The 19,083-nt window shown below is 41.0% G+C and overlaps 1 protein-coding gene and 1 non-coding gene across 2 annotated transcripts in view; both read left to right on the plus strand.

Annotated features, from left to right (window-relative positions):
* Window positions 1-267: 267 nt before the first annotated feature.
* The window catches only part of tnfrsf21 (tumor necrosis factor receptor superfamily, member 21), a 55,214-nt gene continuing 36,398 nt past the window's right edge, over window positions 268-19,083 (plus strand). The window contains exons 1-2 of the mRNA XM_036581306.1: window positions 268-652; window positions 16,690-17,314. Of these exons, the coding sequence (XP_036437199.1) occupies window positions 626-652; window positions 16,690-17,314 (652 nt within the window). The 5' untranslated portion in view covers window positions 268-625. The remainder of the gene's footprint in view (window positions 653-16,689; window positions 17,315-19,083) is intronic.
* On the plus strand, window positions 2,854-2,969 carry LOC118816348. The gene has a single exon (XR_005007864.1). It is a non-coding gene; the product is annotated as a U5 spliceosomal RNA (small nuclear RNA).

Raw genomic sequence — 19,083 nt, forward strand, 5'->3', positions numbered from 1 at the left:
AAATCGGAAAGAAATCAGAGTAAGAGTTCACATGCACTGAGAAATCTGATTACTGAGCTAAAATCCAGCCTCTTTATCGGATTTCTCAATCGGATTTCTAGATCAGAGTATGGTGTTTAGATGACCAACTGAATAATCGGATAACTGCGGAAATCCGATTACGAACGGTTTATTGAACGCACTCAGTTTTGATTCCGTTGGACTCGTGAGCCGACTTCGTTTAAAAGAATCGGTTCACAAGGACGATTCGTTCTCGAGTCGCTAAAGTCCAGCCCAGCAGCCCGGCTTCGCTGCAGAAGACAGTGAGAGCTGGGGAACACGCGAACAGAGCCAAGACCTCAGCCCTCGGATCCATCATCGCTATGGGAATTACACCGCTGACCCCCGACGACCAAACGCTCGCCTCCCGCTGCCCGAGCCTCGCTGCCCTCATAACACAGACTATAAAAAGCTGGACGCAGTTGCAGCATTAGGACGGAGTCGGCTCCCCTGCACAATGCGGGTGCCCTCTTGATGCTCTCGACGCAGAGATGCTCCACCTGAGGTAGAGAAGGACCCTCTCTCTGTGTGCGAGAAGCCGGACATTCTCATGTTTTGAGAAGAAAAGAGTGTGAGAGAAGGAAAAATGCCTGCCATCTGTTTATCTCTAACGGTAAGTCACGGACAGCTTTGTGCTTTCATCCTTATTTTCATGGTCCACGCGCATCTCCTGTCCCGAGAATATTCTCGCTGGTTTTAAAGGGACAGTGTCAGTTTATCTCCTATGAGCTCTTACCATGCTAATGTCACCTTATTCTTAAATCAGACCCCCTGTTTACCAGCAGATTCATTTATGTGTCAAAAATGTGCTGCTTACAGTCAGGATAGGGGAATCAGGAGCGTCAAGGCTGGTTGTTTTGCTGTGACAGTGGGTGTTGTTTCAGTATGGGAGCTCACAAAGGCCACTGCTGTCTTTTGTTCACTAGTGATGGGAAGAAGGCCGGTTTACAGCAGCTTTCATTTCTTTCTGTGAGACTGTTCCTGTTTTTTTAGCCCTTCTAGAGCCAGCACTTCTGACCTGAAAGCCACATTGCTGTAAAAAGGGCTGATGTGTCAATTACACTGAAAGCCTTTGTATTCTTTAGTCTTATTATAAATGCAGCCCATATCAAAAGTGACGTATCCTTGAGCGGGTGTCGAATAAAGCGATGAATATATAGTTTGTGCTATGAATACGTAGCCTAAACACATATCACTTATCCTACCTACAAAACATTGCAGTGAGACTGACCGCACCATGTTTTCAAGCCCCGTTTCCAGGAACGTTTCTTGAAGGCAGAGGATCTATTGTCCAGTGATAAACGTGGACACGAATAGCTCCAGGCACAGAAGTTGTTTGTTCATGTTGTCACGCTGACTCTGAACTTATGACATGTCGCAACAGGTGTGTTGTTTTTTTCTGGTCCTGAGGAGAGAATATTGATCCCATTAGGCTTGTGATATCATTGCCCTGTTCTGGAATTACTGCCAAATATTTTCTTTTATGTTTATGTACCAGCAGCCCTGACGATGCCTGCTTGGACCCATCTAAGTCTTTATGAAGTCATGTTGCATCAAAAGGAAATGGGGGTTTTTGCACATTACTAGAACAAGTGCTTTGGCAACGGCAACGCATGGCATGATAACTGTACGTTGCTGCGTATGTACAGTTATTTCAGGGTTATTTCAGGAAATACCTTCACTAGAAAGAGTTGGCCTTTCATTCACTGTGTCAGATTCCTGCCCCGGGTCACATTGACGCTCGCCCTTTGGGTCTTAATCAACATGTGGTCTTGCTGGCATCTAAGGGAATCCCCCCCTTAACCCCCAACCCCCAACCCTACCCACCCCACCACCACTCCATGGTATTTCTACTACATAGTGTGATGTTTATGGGACATTTTAAGCTCTGAGCTGGCATCAGGGCCAAGATCTTATAATTATACACCGATCAGGCATAACATTATGACCAGCTCCACTTACTATATAGGTGCACTTTGTAGTTCTACAGTTACAGACTGTAGTCCATCTGTTTCTCTGATACTTTGTTAGCCCCCTTTTACCCTGTTCTTCAGGGGTCAGGACCCCCATGGACCCTCACAGAGCAGGTACTATTTGGGTGGTGGATCATTCTCAGCACTGCAGTAACACTGACGTGGTGGTGGTGTGTTAGTGTGTGTTGCACTGGTCTGAGTGGATCAGACACAGCAGTGCTGCTGGAGTTTTTAAACACCTCAGTGTCGCTGCTGGACTGAGAATAGTCCACCAACCAAAAATATCCAGCCAACAGAGTCCTGTGGGCAGCATCCTGTGACCACTGATGAAGGATTTGAGGATGACCAACACAAACTGTGCAGCAGCAGATGAGCTATCGTCTCTGACTTTACATCTACAAGGTGGACTGACAAGGTGGGAGTGTCTAATAGAGTGGACAGTGAGTGGACACAGTGTTTAAAAACTCCAGCAGCACTGCTGTGTCTGATCCACTCGTACCAGCGCAACACACACTAACACACCACCACCACGTCAGTGTTACTGCAGTGCTGAGAATGATCCACCACCCAAATAGTACCTGCCCTGCGAGGGTCTATGGGGGTCCTGACCACTGAAGAACAGGGTAAAAGGGGGCTAACAAAGTATCAGAGAAACAGATGGACTACAGTCTGTAACTGTAGAACTACAAAGTGCACCTATATAGTAAGTGGAGCTGATAAAATGGACAATGAGTGTAGAAACAAGGAGGTGGTCATAATGTTATGCCTGATCGGTGTGTATATAGTTGTATGCAAAACTTTTTGGATTCTTTAACTAAAAATAAGTGAACACATTAGAGAATAGCTCGGGTTTCTCTTCATTCACGCCCCAATTTTTTTGTCTTTTACTAAAGATTTCTGTGGAGGGGATCGTTGATGAGTTCTTCGTATTTTTGAAGGCTCTGCTTTCGCAGAGCTAAATCTGTACTAAATTTCCTTTGGGATCAATGAAGTATCTATCTATCTATCTATAACACATTTTATTTATTTATTTATTTTTTTTTGCTGCATTTAGCATATTAGGGAAAAAATAAATCATGAAATGTGGCCTAGGGACATTTTATATTTGATTATTTTTAATAATAATAAAAACATTTTTATATTTTGATTTTATTTTTTTCCACTTTGTTACACTCAGCAAATAAATAGACACTGTGCACAAAATCGTATTTAAGTTTGTTGAGGATGTGTTAACTTAATTTGACTGAGAGAACCAACAAACGGTGCCATTTCACCAGGGGTGATCAAACTTTAGCATATAACTGTATAAAGCTGACATCATTCAAACATACACATCAATTTCACCTGGATAAAATGTTTTACATGGACACAAAGTTGTCTTTCTTTGTGTAGATGTAATATTTTATTTATGTTGATTACTTTTTGCAGTGTACCAGCTGACAGTTTGATTAACATACTGAGAGTGTTAAACTACACTCTCAGATATAAAGGTACTAAACTGTCACTGGGGCAGTTCCCCTCTTATCACTGGGGTGGTTCCCTCAAGGGTCCATCTCAGTACCTTTAGTCAGGGAACATAACTGAACCATAATCCACTGAAATGATATGTTCTACGCTGTACTGACTCCACACACCCCGTCTCGTCTCCAGGCTTTTATTTTACTGTTCTGTTTTAAACCATTCGGTTATGAAAAGGTACAAATACGAACTTTTCAAGGTTTAAGATTCACAATCAGACCTTAAAACCACTGTTGTACCTTTGAGGGAACATTTACATTGTTTGTACCTTAATGAACGAAAAATGTACCTAAACAGAACCTTTATTACTAACAGTGTAGAGCAAAAAGGTCCAAATTATTCTGCAAGTTGACGATAAATGAAGAAGGTGGGGCTGCAGATTTGCTGAGTCGTGGTAGCTCTTCATGACCCGTCATGCAGCGCTGCAGCAGAATGGTGATGGGCTGAGAAAGAGCAGCTGCTATGTTCCTAACCTACTTAAACACACACACTCACAGGCTGTGTCCGTCTCTTGGTCAGCTCAGCCTCATCCACTGGTCAGCTCCGGTTCTGGGAACTGATGAGTCATTTGATACAACTTCTAGAATCTGTTTGAACTTTCAAGAGCAGCTGAAACTCAACGCATGTAGAGAGGTACTGACGACTGACGGAAATATAGCTGAGTGTTTGTTTAATTAAAGCGTGGTCTAAATTGGTCACTAAATAGTGGACCAGTGGCTCCAACCTGTGTAATGGATGTAGCTGCTGATAACAGTGCAGTTCAACAGGTTTTCTGCCATTACTTCTGGAATCAGCATGACAAAATTAATATCAATGTGACAGTAGAGGTGGGCAATTTGACAAAAAATGTATAGTTGTCGTTATAAACTACAATCCCATTTCCAAAAAAGTTGGGACGCTGTGCAAAATGTAAATAAAAACAAAATGCAATGATCTGCAAATCATTTAAACTCTATATTTAATGTAAAATACTACAAAGCCAACAAATCAAAATGTTGAAACTGTGAAATTTGATTGTTTTTTGAAAAATATTTGCCCAATTTGAATTTGATGCCAACAACACATTCCAAAAAAGTTGGGACGGGGGCAACAAAAGGCTGGTAAAGTTGGGTAATGCTAAAAAAACACACCTGGTGGTTGATTGGCAACAGGTCAGTAACATGATTGGTTATAAAAGAGCATCCCAGAGAGGCTGAGTCTTTCAGAAGTGAAGATGAGGAGGGGTTCACCACTCTGTGAAAGACTGCACCATCAAATAGTGCAACAATTCAAGAATAACGTTTCTCAATGTAAAATAGCAAAGAACTTGGGGATTTCATCATCTACAGTACATAATTTCATTAAAAGATTCAAAGAATCTGGAGGAATCTCTGTATGTGAGGTACAAGGCCATCCAGACGACGTCTTTTTCAGGGAAGTCCTTGATTATTTCAGCAAGACAGTGTAAAACCACATTCTGCATGTATTACAGCAGCATGGCTCTGTATTAAACGAGTCCAGGCGCCAAACTGACCTGCCTGCAGTCCAAATCTGTCACCACTGATAGCATTTGGCGCATTATGAAATGAAAAATACGACAAAGGAGACCCTGAACTGTTGAGCAGCTGAAATCCTGTATCAAACAAGAATGAGAAAACATTTCACTCTCAAAACTACAGCAGTGTCTCCTCAGTTCTCAAACGCTTACAGAGTGTTGTTAAAAGAAGAGGTGATGAAACACAGTGGTAAACAGGCCCCCGTCCCAACTGTTTCGAAACTTGTTGCTGGCATCAAATTCAAAATGGGCCTATATTTTTCAAAAAATAATAAAATTTCCCAGTTTCAACATTTGATATGTTGTCTTTGTACTATTTTCAATTAAATATAAGGTTTAAATGATTTGCACATCCTTGAATTTTGTTTTTATTTACATTTTGCACAGCATCCCAACTTTTCTTGGTTGTATCTTAAAATAGTGTGATGTTATATTTTTGTCATATCTCTCGTCACTGTCTTACTAGTGAGCTGTGAAAAATCACTCTGGTGTCTAGCAGCAGCACCCGACAGGGTCAGGTGTATAACAACGGCAGAAGGCAGAGAGTTTTATTATTGCATTACAGTGCGATCAGGTGAACCTCGTAAACACACAAATTTCCAAGTTTATCACAAGGAAGTCGAAGCCACTCCTTGAAGTGGAAAACTCCAGTCATGTTACTCGAGTTACAAGCACAGTACATTCTCTGAAACCACATGAACACAGTAGAAACTTCATTTGCTGTATCACGGTGTACTTAACCCTTGTGTGGTGTTTGTTACTCAGTGGTCTGGTGGACCCACAAATCAATACAGCCATAACAATTTATGCAAAAATACCAGATGTTTAAAATATCACAAGTGTCCAGCGTAGGGTTCTCCTTTAGCAGCTGTAGCCAGTCAGCAGCCTGTCATTGTTGTCCACCCTTACACACACACACACACAGACACACACACACAGACACACACACACTAACAGCAGGCCATGTAGGAGGAGAACAGAGTGAAGGACACAGCACCTCCACACTTTTACTCCGTGGGTTCACCCAACACCACATGTGTAATATAAATGTGTGGGGGGTGAACAGAGTGAAGACACTGAAAATGGGTTATTTTATATGTTCTTCACAGAAAATGAGCAAAGGCCAAGAAATCTGAGGTTGAAATAATAATAAATCGCATAATTTCTGCTTTTGGTAAACATTGAAAATGGGTCCCACAGACCTGAACACCACACAAGGGTGTAGGATGTAGGCAGTAGATACGACAATAGATCATTGGTCCATCACAGCAGATATGCATAGTGTTTACATGATAGATTTACCAGTTGCTGTTGACCACCCAAACATAAAACAACTCTTGGTTGCGCTCTGGATTAACAGATTTGACAAGGATCATCCAAATGCTCCATAATTATGGAGCTGAGTAGGGCTCAGGGTTAGTTTTGAGCAGAAACAGTAAGAGTGTTTACATGCCCTTAATAATCCAGTGACTGCAGAAAATCAGATTTGGTCAGTAATCCGATCAACACGTTTACATGCACTTGAGTAAACAGATAATGGGGAAACTCCGGGTCTACATGAGTCAGACAGTAATCATTTTTCTGCTTAGCAACCAGCCAATAAACTCACAGAAGAAGACGTGACGTAAACATAATGTAAAACTTCATGCCATGTTTTTTTTTAAACATCGTGCCTCATTACCTGAAAATATGAACATACTCATGGTTCATGAGTCAATTTCTTCCTCTTTTACCTTTAATTCTTCCAAGCACTATGGACTTTTCCAATGAATCAGTTCTTCTCAGAATATGTCCAAAATAAGGGAGCTTCAGTTTGATTATCGGGGCTTCCAGTGAGAGGTGAAGCTTGATTTATTTGAGGATCCATTTGTCGCCCAAAGAACTCTCAAAAGTTTTCACCAACACTGAAGTTCAAAGGCATCTATATTTTTCCTGTCTCACTTGTTTATTGTCCAGCTTTCATATCCAAAGTGAACCACAGAGAAGAGCACAGCCTGGACAAAGCTGTACTTTGTTTGTAGAGACAATTCATTGCATACGAAGATTGTTTCAAGCTCCTTCATCCTTGCTCTGCCGAGAGCCGATCTGTGTCGTATTTCTTGAGTGCTGGATCCTCTGTTGTTAATAATTGATCTGAGTTGGCAAAAGCTGCCCACCACTTCCACATCTTCTCCATCAATGCTATAGTTAGCAGTTCTTCCTGTTATCATAACTTTAGTCTTCTTTATACTGAGCTGAAGTCCCATCTTGTCACTCTGTTCTTTAACCTTCCTCATAAAGGTCTTTGGGTTTTCCAGAGTGTTGGATCATCTGCATATTGAAGGTTATTGATGTTTCCTGAATCCTTGATCATCTTCATCCAGTCCTGCTCCTCTCATTATATGTCCTGCATACAGGTTGGACAGGTATGATGACAGCACTCAGCCTTGAATCATCGTTTTCTGGTGTAAAGCCATTCTGTTTGTCCATTTTCTTACTGAATAATAAGCTTATGGATGTGCAATTACTGTGTAATAACTATGTAAAGTGTGCAGTTACATGAATGAAGCAGGAAAGTCTGAACCCACCGACAGGTTCTCATGTCAGCCTTACACCAAGCGATTTTACTGTCGCAGACAAATTTCCAATGTCGGAATGAAATCATGAGAGTCTTGCTGAAGTTGCACCACACTCGCGTCATCTCGCGTCATTTTCTCGTCTTCTCGTGTTTAATATTGCTGTAAGTTTTAAGTCTTGGCTCTTGCAAATAGTGACATGCCAGGGGCTTGCGAGAGAGTGCAAGAGCGCGCGAGAGAGAGTGTGCACGAGAGAAAATGCATTGCTGAAAGCTGAAATATCTGTAAAAAGGCAAATCTCCTCCACTTTAAAATAATATTCATATTAACATAAAATGTAAACTTGCTGTTTTACCATTTGAAGTTCACTGAGTGGAACAGTGATTTGAGGAAACGTGGGAAGGACAATTGCATGATAGAAGAAGCATCTCTGGTTTTTTTCTTTTTTTTTCTTTCTGTTACAGAGGTTTCTTAATTTGTTTGTTTGTTTTTTATGGTTTAGTTCATAACATCCAATCAACAATGCTGAATGGCTGCATGTTGTGTTGATGTGTAAATCTTTATGTTAAATAAAAAATTAACTGCACATTTTACAGGTTAATTAAAGAAATTCTGGGTGATGATCTGCCAGAATATACAGTTCTACAGTGAACTGGGCTGAGCCCCAGATCTTTACATGCTCAGCTAACGTGTCGTTTGTACCACTACAGAATGGAAAAAAGGGTTTCTCTGTTTGTAAATTTCCAGGTGCATGATGGGAAATAATCTAAAAAATATAGTTGCAGTCTTGCAAATAGTGACCCTGCAAGATCCACAGTCTTTGCAAAATCATAGTCTGGGACTAAAAACTCTGTAACATTGTCTTTAGATGTGAGAGGGTGTCAGACTTTAAAAGTCTATTAAAAAAAATTGCAGTGGTCCTTTGTAGATGATTAATAAACTCTTAACAGATTATCAGTAACACATCAACAACATATCAGTGAAGTAGCTGTAGTGAAGCATCTGAATACACTGAAGTAAATATCTTGTAGATGCTCTGTTGGTACATTACTTACATTAAGTAGATGTGTTGTTAATAATTTACTTCCATTACGCAAAACCTAACCTTACCAACCTCACCAAACATCCAACCCTCACCCTGGCCCTGGTCCTAACCTTAACCTCAACCCAAAACCTAATCCTAAGCCTCATATGTTTTTGACAGGCTACTGAAAGTCTGTTGAGTGTTTGTTGCATCTAAAAGGACACTCAAAGTAAAGTGTCACCAGAGTCTTTTAGTGTATGTTTAGCATAAGTGTGTAAAAGGTTTGCTTAAGAAATCACATGAGGTGAATCTTTTAGTTTTGGGGAAAATCCTTGCAATCATGTGTCGGGCTGTCTCTGTCAATTATATTGGTGATCGAGTAACATATTAATAATTTTGAAGATTAATGACGTGGATTTTTACAACAGGTCAGACAATAAAGTGTAACTGAGCAATAACAAACCAAATTTAAAGATTCGAAAATATCACTGTTGTCGGAAGAAAAACTTCTCCAAAATGGTAACTTTACAGGAGAAGGAAAAAACCTACTTTACTTTTAATGTAAGTCAATGGAACCAGAATTTTTTCCAAGTCATTTTGGGTCGTTTCTTTTAGTCCATTCATCACATGTTATTGGAAAAGATAAAGGAATCACTGTGTAGTAAAAATGCACATAAATAGATGTGTCCATCAGAGAGTTTCTTACTATAAGAGAAAACAGTGGTAGAATTTTAAATATGCGTTATCATCATGGAAATTGCCACTGCAGACTCATTGAAAAGGTAACTGATAACTGATTTTTTGTCAAGTAATTGTGTTCAAATCAAATCATTAAACATGATTTGAGTCCTGTAGGTTTGGGGGAGTCCTTTCCCCCTCTGGTGTGGTGGCTGGGTTGTGCAGACTTGTGATGTGATTAGTTTTGGAACACCATGCACTTCATGACTCTTATCTACAGCTGAACTTCCTGAATTGAGATTCCTTTCATATCTTGTTTTGCATGTTCCTCTTTTAAGTGCTTACTGGACAGAAACATCCTCTCTAGTCTCCCTGATGAAGCAACAGTGTGTCATTGTGCAATACGTTTTTTTTTTCCCTCAGAGGGCCTCAGTGTCCAGGCTGGCATTGTCCCGCCATCAGCAAAACTGTCCCCTTCACTGCCCTACTTCAAACCCTGCCTCTCTCTGTGCAGGCTGCTGGCTTACTGCATTGCTCTCTTGTGGAGAGGCTGATGGGAAAGCTCGGCTATGCCAAATCGCTATTCAGCTTCAGCTGAGTTCAGCCTTGCCCACACCCTCAGCCCGAAAGAGTGCACGACACCTCACGAACGGCAACGTATGCGCCCACGTCAGTGACCCTGGAATGGCTCTGGTGGCATTTGCTGATGTCATTCTGAGAATTTTAATGTTATGTGTGGCTTGGTGAATTACACCGGCATGTTCTGAAAGCTGTTTCCCAATGCAGTTTATGGTTAAATCAGTCCTGACCCTAAATATAGCCTGAGAACATAGTGCCTGAATCCAACCCTGGAATCTCCCCCAACACATTTCTGTTCTAATCCAATTGTAGCCTGACAAAGTTCTAGCTAATGATAGCCCATCTAAATTTTGTGTGAAGCCCGAAAGCATTCTATCCAGACCCGACTATAGCCATTTTGTCAGAATCTGATAGCAGACCAACAGAATTCTGTCTGAATCTGACTGTAGCCCATCAGAAGTCTGTCTGAACCCAAATGTGGCCTGACAAAATTCTGTCTGAACCCAATTGTCCCCCAACTAAATTCTGTCCAAATATGATTTTAGCCTGACAGATGTCACTCTAAATCGGACTGTAGCCCATCAAAATGCTTACTGAACCCGACTGTATCCCAATTAAATTCTATCCAAAGCCAATTACAACCTGACAAAATTCTTTCCGAATTCAACTGTAGCCCAACAAAATTCTGAAAACATTGTAATCACTTTAACTAGCCCAACAGAATTCAATCTGAGTCTGACTGGAGCCCAACCAAATTCTGTCTAAACCCAACAGCAACCCCAAAAAATTCTGTCCAAATCCGACTGTAGCTCAACGCAATTCTGTCTGAATATGACAGTAACCCGAAAAACATTACATATGAACCCCAGTATAGCCCAACAGAATTCTATCGAAATTCAATTGTAGTCCAACAGAATTCTGTACGAATCTGACTGTAGCCCAACAGAACCATCATGAGAATGACAATACCGACAAAATTCTATCAGAATCCAACTCCAGCATGACAAAGTCTGTCTGAAAATGACAGAAGGCCAAAAAACATTCTATATATGAACCTGACTGTAGCCCTACAAAATTCTGGCCAAGTCCAACTGCAGCCTGACAGCAGTGTGTCAGAAAATTCTGTAACTTGATCACCCCCAGCTACAGACTGAATAAAGCTCCAGATTCTGAATGATGGCACCTGTTGCATTACGCTGATGCAGCATTGTCTGTTGTCATCAGATCATGGCTAAAGAAAATTAGTATATATATATTTACCATTAACCTCATTATTACTTATCTAAAAAATAAGTTTAAAGGCTTCAAACAACATCTTAAATGTCTTCATTGTGCATAAATAAAAGTTATAAAAGAAGAGAGGAAGAATAAAGCAGAGAGAACAAATAAGCAGCGGTAAATTCAGGCCACAATCTGTTAAAGTTGAAGACAGATTATTGGCAAATGTAATAATTTAAACCCACCATATATTTGAGAAATTTTATCTCAACCAGACCAAACCTGATGTGCATAGCCTGTCAGGTTCAGACACATATTTCTCATATAGCTCTTTCTGTGTTTTCACTTCGCAGTGAGTGAGACATTATAAAATGCTATGGATTTTTCTTCTAGATATTTCTGTACAGAAAATGATGATGCATGTTAGAGTGCATTGCTTCCCCTGTCGCATTACGGATAGTGACTTGGCAAGGCAGCCAAAAAAGTTGGAAAAAAGCTACCTTTTCCAGCTTAATCCCCAGAATAGGAAATAAAATGTAGGCACTAACATAAAGAACTTTATGTTCAGTAGGAATTAAGAAAGGGGTCTGATGTAAGTGCTGGGTAAGCAAAGCAGACGACTATTATGAATGTATTTGGCAGAGGAGAGTGCAGTAAATCTGTAATCGCTTCAGAACAGTGGTGCATTTATGGTGCGTTTATTGGCTCGTTGTCAGTAAAAGTCATTTAGAAGGTCATCTGCCACATTGCAAGCTGGACATTTCTAAGGTTTTTGAAGCAATTTTCATATTTGACCGTATGATTTTCCATCGCTGGAGCTGTAGCGTGAAGAGATGATGATTAGACAGAATGTTAAGGGCCTTGTTGTATTCTCCAAACAATCAAACTCACACTGAAATATGAAATAGAGTACAGTCTCATTCTAAACAGGCTCATAGCTCTAACAGTGTATGCTGAGACATCACACTGTCTTTAGATACTGTAAATATGTTAATCTTTTGCTGAATCAAACTAAAAATAAATGTAAAAATGTAAAATTGAATTCCATCTTGAATTCTGTGAAGAAGTTTTGATTATACAAGAGTTAGATCTGACCAGACAGTCTGATTGGTTGGAAAACAATCATTACGGTTGTAGTAACAAGTAACTAAAATTTTTGCTGTACTCTTAAGTTATTGGAACTACTTGTTTTGTAGCAGAAGACTGTCAGTATTAAAGCTACACTATGCAAGATTTGGGGATTTAGAGACCTCTCTGGTGGAAATATGTAATTGCACACAATATATGGACAAACATTTTGTATTGTGGGTTGTGCTTCGGACCGCTTTCCCGAGCGGATGAATCTGATGATTGCAAATATTGAAAACGTGTCCTTTGAGGATATGAGTGAATTATCTATTATTGTCGTCAATCTCCTTCAGTATAATGTTGATATTGCATTTGAGACCTAAACAACGAGCCAGACATTGTTCTTGAGGCTAATACATGAAGACATTTAATGTGGTCTAACAAGCTCCCGCCAGATACAACCAGACTTTTAAATGACTATTTCTATTAAATTTCTGACTAATTTACAGCCACAGTTACTTAAGGAAACAACTTAGAAAGCCTAATTAAAACAATTGAAACAGATTTTAAGGCTGTTAATTGGCCATTTGCAAAATAATGGTTGACATGCCTCTTATCCAGTCACAACCGTCTCCTCCATCAGGCGAGAGCCAAACTCTGATACAGCTCCTCAGAACAAACCTAAGACCTACATAAAGCCCTACTTGAGCTGGATTAGTTTTAAGTGGGGAGGTGCTGTAATTTGAGTGATTAGTTTGGTACTAATTCCAGAGTGATTTATCCTCTGTAATTCAGAGAACTTGGAGCTCCCGCAGTAAAAGTAGTCCTGTTCGAACCGATGTTACAGAAATGTAATAACAAAACCGGCTAGCAGGAAATGGCACCTCTGTAATTTTTTTCTTTTTTTGTGACCTGAAGACAAGGCTAACAGCTAAAATGGAGCCTGACTTGACCCGATTCTTTAATCCTCAAGTTTAGGACTAGACAACGTTTTTGGTGATGGCTGAATTACATGGAGAAGGAAAATGAAATATATCCAGTGTTTCTCACACAGCAGTGCTTTTTCTCACTGGGCGGCATTTGGTAAGCTGAATGAATGGAGCATTTGAGCAAAATCATTGTTTGTAAATGTTTCATTATGTTTATATTACAGAAATGCATTCATTTCCTGAACACAGCACTTTTGAACTCCAGTTATAGGAGTTTATAACAGTGCCGCATGTTTGTTTATGTCGTCAGTGGGTGCAAACCACTTCGCTCAGCCGAGGAGCTCATCAGCTCGCCAACCAGTCAGCACTCAGTAGCAGTAATGCTGACCAGTCCGCATTTAATAGCAGTAATGCTAACCAATCAGCACTCAGTAGCAGTAATGCTAACCAGTCAGCACTCAGTAGCAGTAATGCTAACCAGTCAGCATTTAATAGCAGTAATGCTAACCAATCAGCACTCAGTAGCAGTAATGCTAACCTGTCAGCACTCAGTATCAGTAATACTAACCAGTCAGCACTCAGTAGCAGTAATGCTAACCAGTCAGCACTGAGTAGCAGTAATGCCAACCAGTCAGCACTCAGTTTCAGTAATGCTAACCAGTCAGCATTTAATAGCAGTAATGCTAACCAATCAGCACTCAGTAGCAGTAATGCTAACCAGTCAGCACTCAGTAGCAGTAATGCTAACCAATCAGCACTCAGTAGCAGTAATGCTAACCAGTCAGAACTCAGTAGCAGTAATGCCAACCAATCAGCACTCAGTAGCAGTAATGCTAACCAGTCAGCACTTAGTAGCAGTAATGCTAACCAATCAGCACTCAGTAGCAGTAATGCTAACCAATCAGAACTCAGTAGCAGTAATGCCAACCAGTCAGCACTCAGTAGCAGTAATGCTAACCAGTCAGCACTCAGTAGCAGTAATGCTAACCAATCAGCACTCAGTAGCAAGAAATGCTAACTAATCAACACTCAGTAGCAGTAATGCTAACCAATCAGCACTCAGTAGCAGTAATGCCAACCAGTCAGCACTCAGTAGCAGTAATGCTAACCAGTCAGCACTCAGTAGCAGTAATGCTAACCAGTCAGCACTCAGTAGCAAGAAATGCTAACTAATCAACACTCAGTAGCAGTAATGCTAACAAATCAGCACTCAGTAACAGTAATGCTAACCAGTCATCACTCAGCAGCAGTAATGCTAACCAGTCAGCACTCAGTAGCAGTAATGCTAACCAGTCAGCACTCAGTAGCAGTAATGCTAACCAGTCAGCACTCAGTAGCAGTAATGCTAACCAATCAGCACTCAGTAGCAAGAAATGCTAACTAATCAACACTCAGTAGCAGTAATGCTAACAAATCAGCACTCAGTAACAGTAATGCTAACCAGTCAGCACTCAGTAGCAGTAATGCCAACCAGTCAGCACTCAGTAGCAGTAATGCTAACCAGTCAGCACTCAGTAGCAGTAATGCTAACCAATCAGCACTCAGTAGCAAGAAATGCTAACTAATCAACACTCAGTAGCAGTAATGCTAACAAATCAGCACTCAGTAACAGTAATGCTAACCAGTCATCACTCAGCAGCAGTAATGCTAACCAGTCAGCACTCAGCAACAGTAATGCTAACCAGTCAGCACTCAGTAGCAGTAATGCTAACCAATCAGAACTCAGTAGCAGTAATGCCAACCAGTCAGCACTCAGTAGCAGTAATGCTAACCAGTCAGCACTCAGTAGCAGTAATGCTAACCAATCAGCACTCAGTAGCAAGAAATGCTAACTAATCAACACTCAGTAGCAGTAATGCTAACAAATCAGCACTCAGCAACAGTAATGCTAACCAGTCAGCACTCAGTAGCAGTAATGCTAACCAGTCAGCACTCAGTAGCAGTAATGCTAACAAATCAGCACTCAGTAACAGTAATGCTAACCAGTCATCACTCAGCAGCAGTAATGCTAACCAGTCAGCACTCAGCAACAGTAATGCTAACCAGTCAGCACTCAGTAGCAGTAATGCTAACCAATCAGAACTCAGTAGCAGTAATGCCAACCAGTCAGCACTCAGTAGCAGTAATGCTAACCAGTCAGCACTCAGTAGCAGTAATGCTAACCAATCAGCACTCAGTAGCAAGAAATGCTAACTAATCAACACTCAGTAGCAGTAATGCTAACAAATCAGCACTCAGCAACAGTAATGCTAACCAGTCAGCACTCAGTAGCAGTAATGCTAACCAATCAGCACTTAGTATCAGTAATGCTCGCTTTCTACTTACCACAAAATGTGTTTGCTTTAAGAGGGAAATATACTGGTAAGTTTTCTTTGCTTTTTAGTTAAATACATCTTTCTACTTTCTATAATTAAAGGAAAGTCTTGCACATTTGAACTTTTCGTTTTTAGCCATTCACCCCTATTCTCTGACATTTTGGCCGTCGGTGCCTTCTGGCGTTGTGCAGTCTTGTTTTTGATATAATGGGAGAAATAGGAAGTGGTCAGCCTCCCCTTAAACTGGCTCTGATTCAGCCATACAGCACGTTGTTACTGTTGGGAAGTGTGGCGCCTTCCGTAAAATGCTGACGTAAACGATTTTAATGATGATGATGTCAATTTTGGTAATATGGGGAACTTAACGCAGATCCTTTATGAATCAGACAGTCAAATTACATACAAATCACTTTACCAGACATCCTCTGATAAAAGTCATCCAGCTCAAATAGACCAACCCTGGCATTAACTTGTCTGAAGGTAAAGATTAGATCACTCACTCACACACACACACACACACACACACACACACACACACACACACATCATCTAAACCGCTTATCCTTCTGGCTTGCGGTGGGGTGCCATTGGGTGAGCTGTCATTGGGTGAAAGGCAGGATACACCCTGGACAGGTCGCCAGTCCTTCACAGGGCAAGATTAGATTAGATTAAGATTAAGATTAAGATTAACTGACCCTTATTAGTCCCACAATGGGGAAATTTCACCTCTGCATTTAACCCATCCATGCAGTGAAACACCACATACACACTAGTGAACACACACAATAGGGGGCAGTGAGCACACTTGCACACTTACATAGTATAGCCTCAGTCGCTCAAGCCTTCTCCTTTATTGGACATGAAAATCTGCTGCTTAAATAACCAGGGGCTAAAAGATTTCCCTGGGTTGATTACTGTCCATATGATTTCAGAAATTGCCCTACATCCATATTTTTTCTGTACTTCTCTGTGTGCTTAAATTTTTTTCTGTGCTACTGACTTTCGTAGTCTGGTAGAGCTGCTAACTGGTGGCCTGAGCTGAAAGTTTGATGGACATAGCGACATCCACAGGTTTTCTAGACCTTCTTTGTGTTATTGACCGCACAGTGTTCTTATCAAGTATGTAAAATAAGAATCATTTTAGTAGAGCAAAACCCTTCGTAGGTTGTCCAGCCTTTCCTGCCCACTGCCTCTTTTCATTGCTGATTTGACTGTAGTGTCAATGTTTTTCAATGTGCTTTATTGGCTTCTTTCTTTAGCTGCTGTATGCACTGGTCGGTGATATCCAGGCCTTAACCCCCAGCGCCCTTGCTACAAAGGGGCCGTTGTCGGCCCGCCAATACCGCCACATCGATCCAGCCACCGGCAGCCAGTTGGTGTGCGACAAGTGCCCGGGGGGCACCTACGTGTCGTCCCACTGCACGGAAACCAGCGTGCGTGAGTGCAGCCGCTGCCCAGAGGGAACATTCACGCGGGGTGAGAACGGTGTGCAGCAATGCCACCACTGCCAGAGACCCTGCGAGGCACCTTTCATTGAGAAGACCCCCTGCACGGCTACTTCGGACCGGACCTGTGCCTGTCCATCAGGCACTTTTGCTCAGGGGGGCGAGTGCCGTCCCCACTCGCAGTGCCCTCCTGGCTGGGGTGTCCGGAAGCAGGGAAGCGACACGGAAGACGTGCGCTGCCGCAAATGTGCGCGGGGCACCTTCTCTGACGTGGACTCAAACACGGAGAAGTGCCGGCCGCATACGGACTGCCGGACGCAAGGGCTGCCGCTGGTGCTCAAAGGCACTGAGAAGAGGGACAGTGTGTGTGGAGTGCTGCCATCAAGCCCGGCCTCAGCTTCCCCGTCCACACACGCCGCCACTGGCTCAGCACAGAGAGGTAAGAGTGGAAAGGCACCAGCAGCAGAGCGAGATCTGCCACTTAGTGTCATTAGATATAATATTTCTTTGCGCCAAGCAGGACGACTTTATCCAACGTTGCTTGAAATGTCATACGATCTATGATTAAATTTTGATTGCTTAGAAAAAGCTGGATACAACATTACAGGCCATTAATTGATACAATTGACTCATCTCATCAGATTATCATCATGGCTCAGGAGAAAGCTCGAGCTAGCATTAGCAGCTCTGCGAATATATCTAAATATATCTTTTGTCTCAGGAGATCTCGCTGGGTGATTCCATGATTCGGGTGCCATTTATGTCCCACTGATATTACATTTACAAATATCTATATAAAGTAGACAACAAACATTCTAAACGTAGTTTCACAAGTGTGTCCATTATAGATCATGAAAATTAACATTCATTCAAGTCTATTACCTGAACACATTCACCTGTACAGAATATCATACAAATAATATACAGTTCCTGAAGACCATAGGAAGAAGAAAAGTCTGTTCTCTGAGTCTTTTGTCTTTACTTTCAGTGTTATTGTGATATTGACTGACTAGATGATTTTGAAAGATAGATTAAAAGTAAATTATTGAATTAATAAATGTGAGCTATCATTCGCTGTAGCTAATCCTTTTCAAGTCAGTAAATCAAGCAAATGTACTTAATGTCCTCATATCATTAGCATGGATGCTACTCTACTAAAACAAAATCTTAGAAACCATTAAACGTTTCTGTTGGTTCCTGGTGGTGTCCAGTAGCCACTAACGGTATTTTATGTTTTCCTGATGAGTTGATATCACGATGGAAAGGAATCTGATGGTTTAATAGCTGACTGATTCTAGGTGCATTTGATGGTTAACCACGTTTTGTGCATTTGATAATTCTCTGCTAAAGAAAAAAAAAAACTCAACCCTGTCACTCATTTAAGCCACGGTCAGCAATGAAAAATAAGATTGAGTTTCTAAGATGTGTTATCCTATTTTTAAATAGTTAAATGTGTGTTTCAGGTTGGACAATGAAAAAATAAACCTTAATTTTTAAGATTTGCAAGGATGTCTGCTAAATGGCACCCAAATCATGGAATCACCCCATTAATGCATTTAGTAAACAGCATTTGTACAGTAAAAAATCAGATTTTTCTCTTAAAAGTAGTCGGTTAGTTAAGGACTGTTTGGTCTGAATTTCTTTATAGTTTTGCTCTGGAGCTTCAAGCTAAAGTATCTAACATTTAATGTAGCTAACAAAACATTGAAGCTTAAATGAAGCTTAAAACGTTGACGCTTAACTCACCACCAAACTGTGTCGAGTTGTTAAGTGCTCTCAGACTTGCTTATGTGGTTTCTGACATTGTATGACAAACTGCCTGCTAAAAAAAACAGCATTTGTTTTGTTTTGGACGCTGGTAACGCTGGTTGACCAACTAAACCAGCACTAGACCAGCTTAGACCTTCTTGGACCAGCATGCATTCCATTTGTGCTGTTTTTTTCAGCAGGGCTGTCATCTACAAATGGCTAAAAGTAAGAAAGGCTTCTGTATGGCTGCTCCTGTTTTTATGCAGAATACTTCTGTTCGTTTTTTAGTTTGTAATGTCAGCTTAAAGTACTGGTTGGCTACATTAACCTTGTAGTTCTTGTGCAAAACTAAAGAATTTTGGACACCAAAACTGTGTAGGCTGGTTGACTACATCTGAGATTAGGGAAAAACTGTGAACAGTAAATTGCTGACCAATCCACTGCTTTAGAGGGAGATCG

The sequence above is a fragment of the Colossoma macropomum genome, unplaced genomic scaffold (assembly GCF_904425465.1).
Source record: "Colossoma macropomum unplaced genomic scaffold, Colossoma_macropomum, whole genome shotgun sequence".
Classification (NCBI taxonomy): domain Eukaryota; kingdom Metazoa; phylum Chordata; class Actinopteri; order Characiformes; family Serrasalmidae; genus Colossoma; species Colossoma macropomum.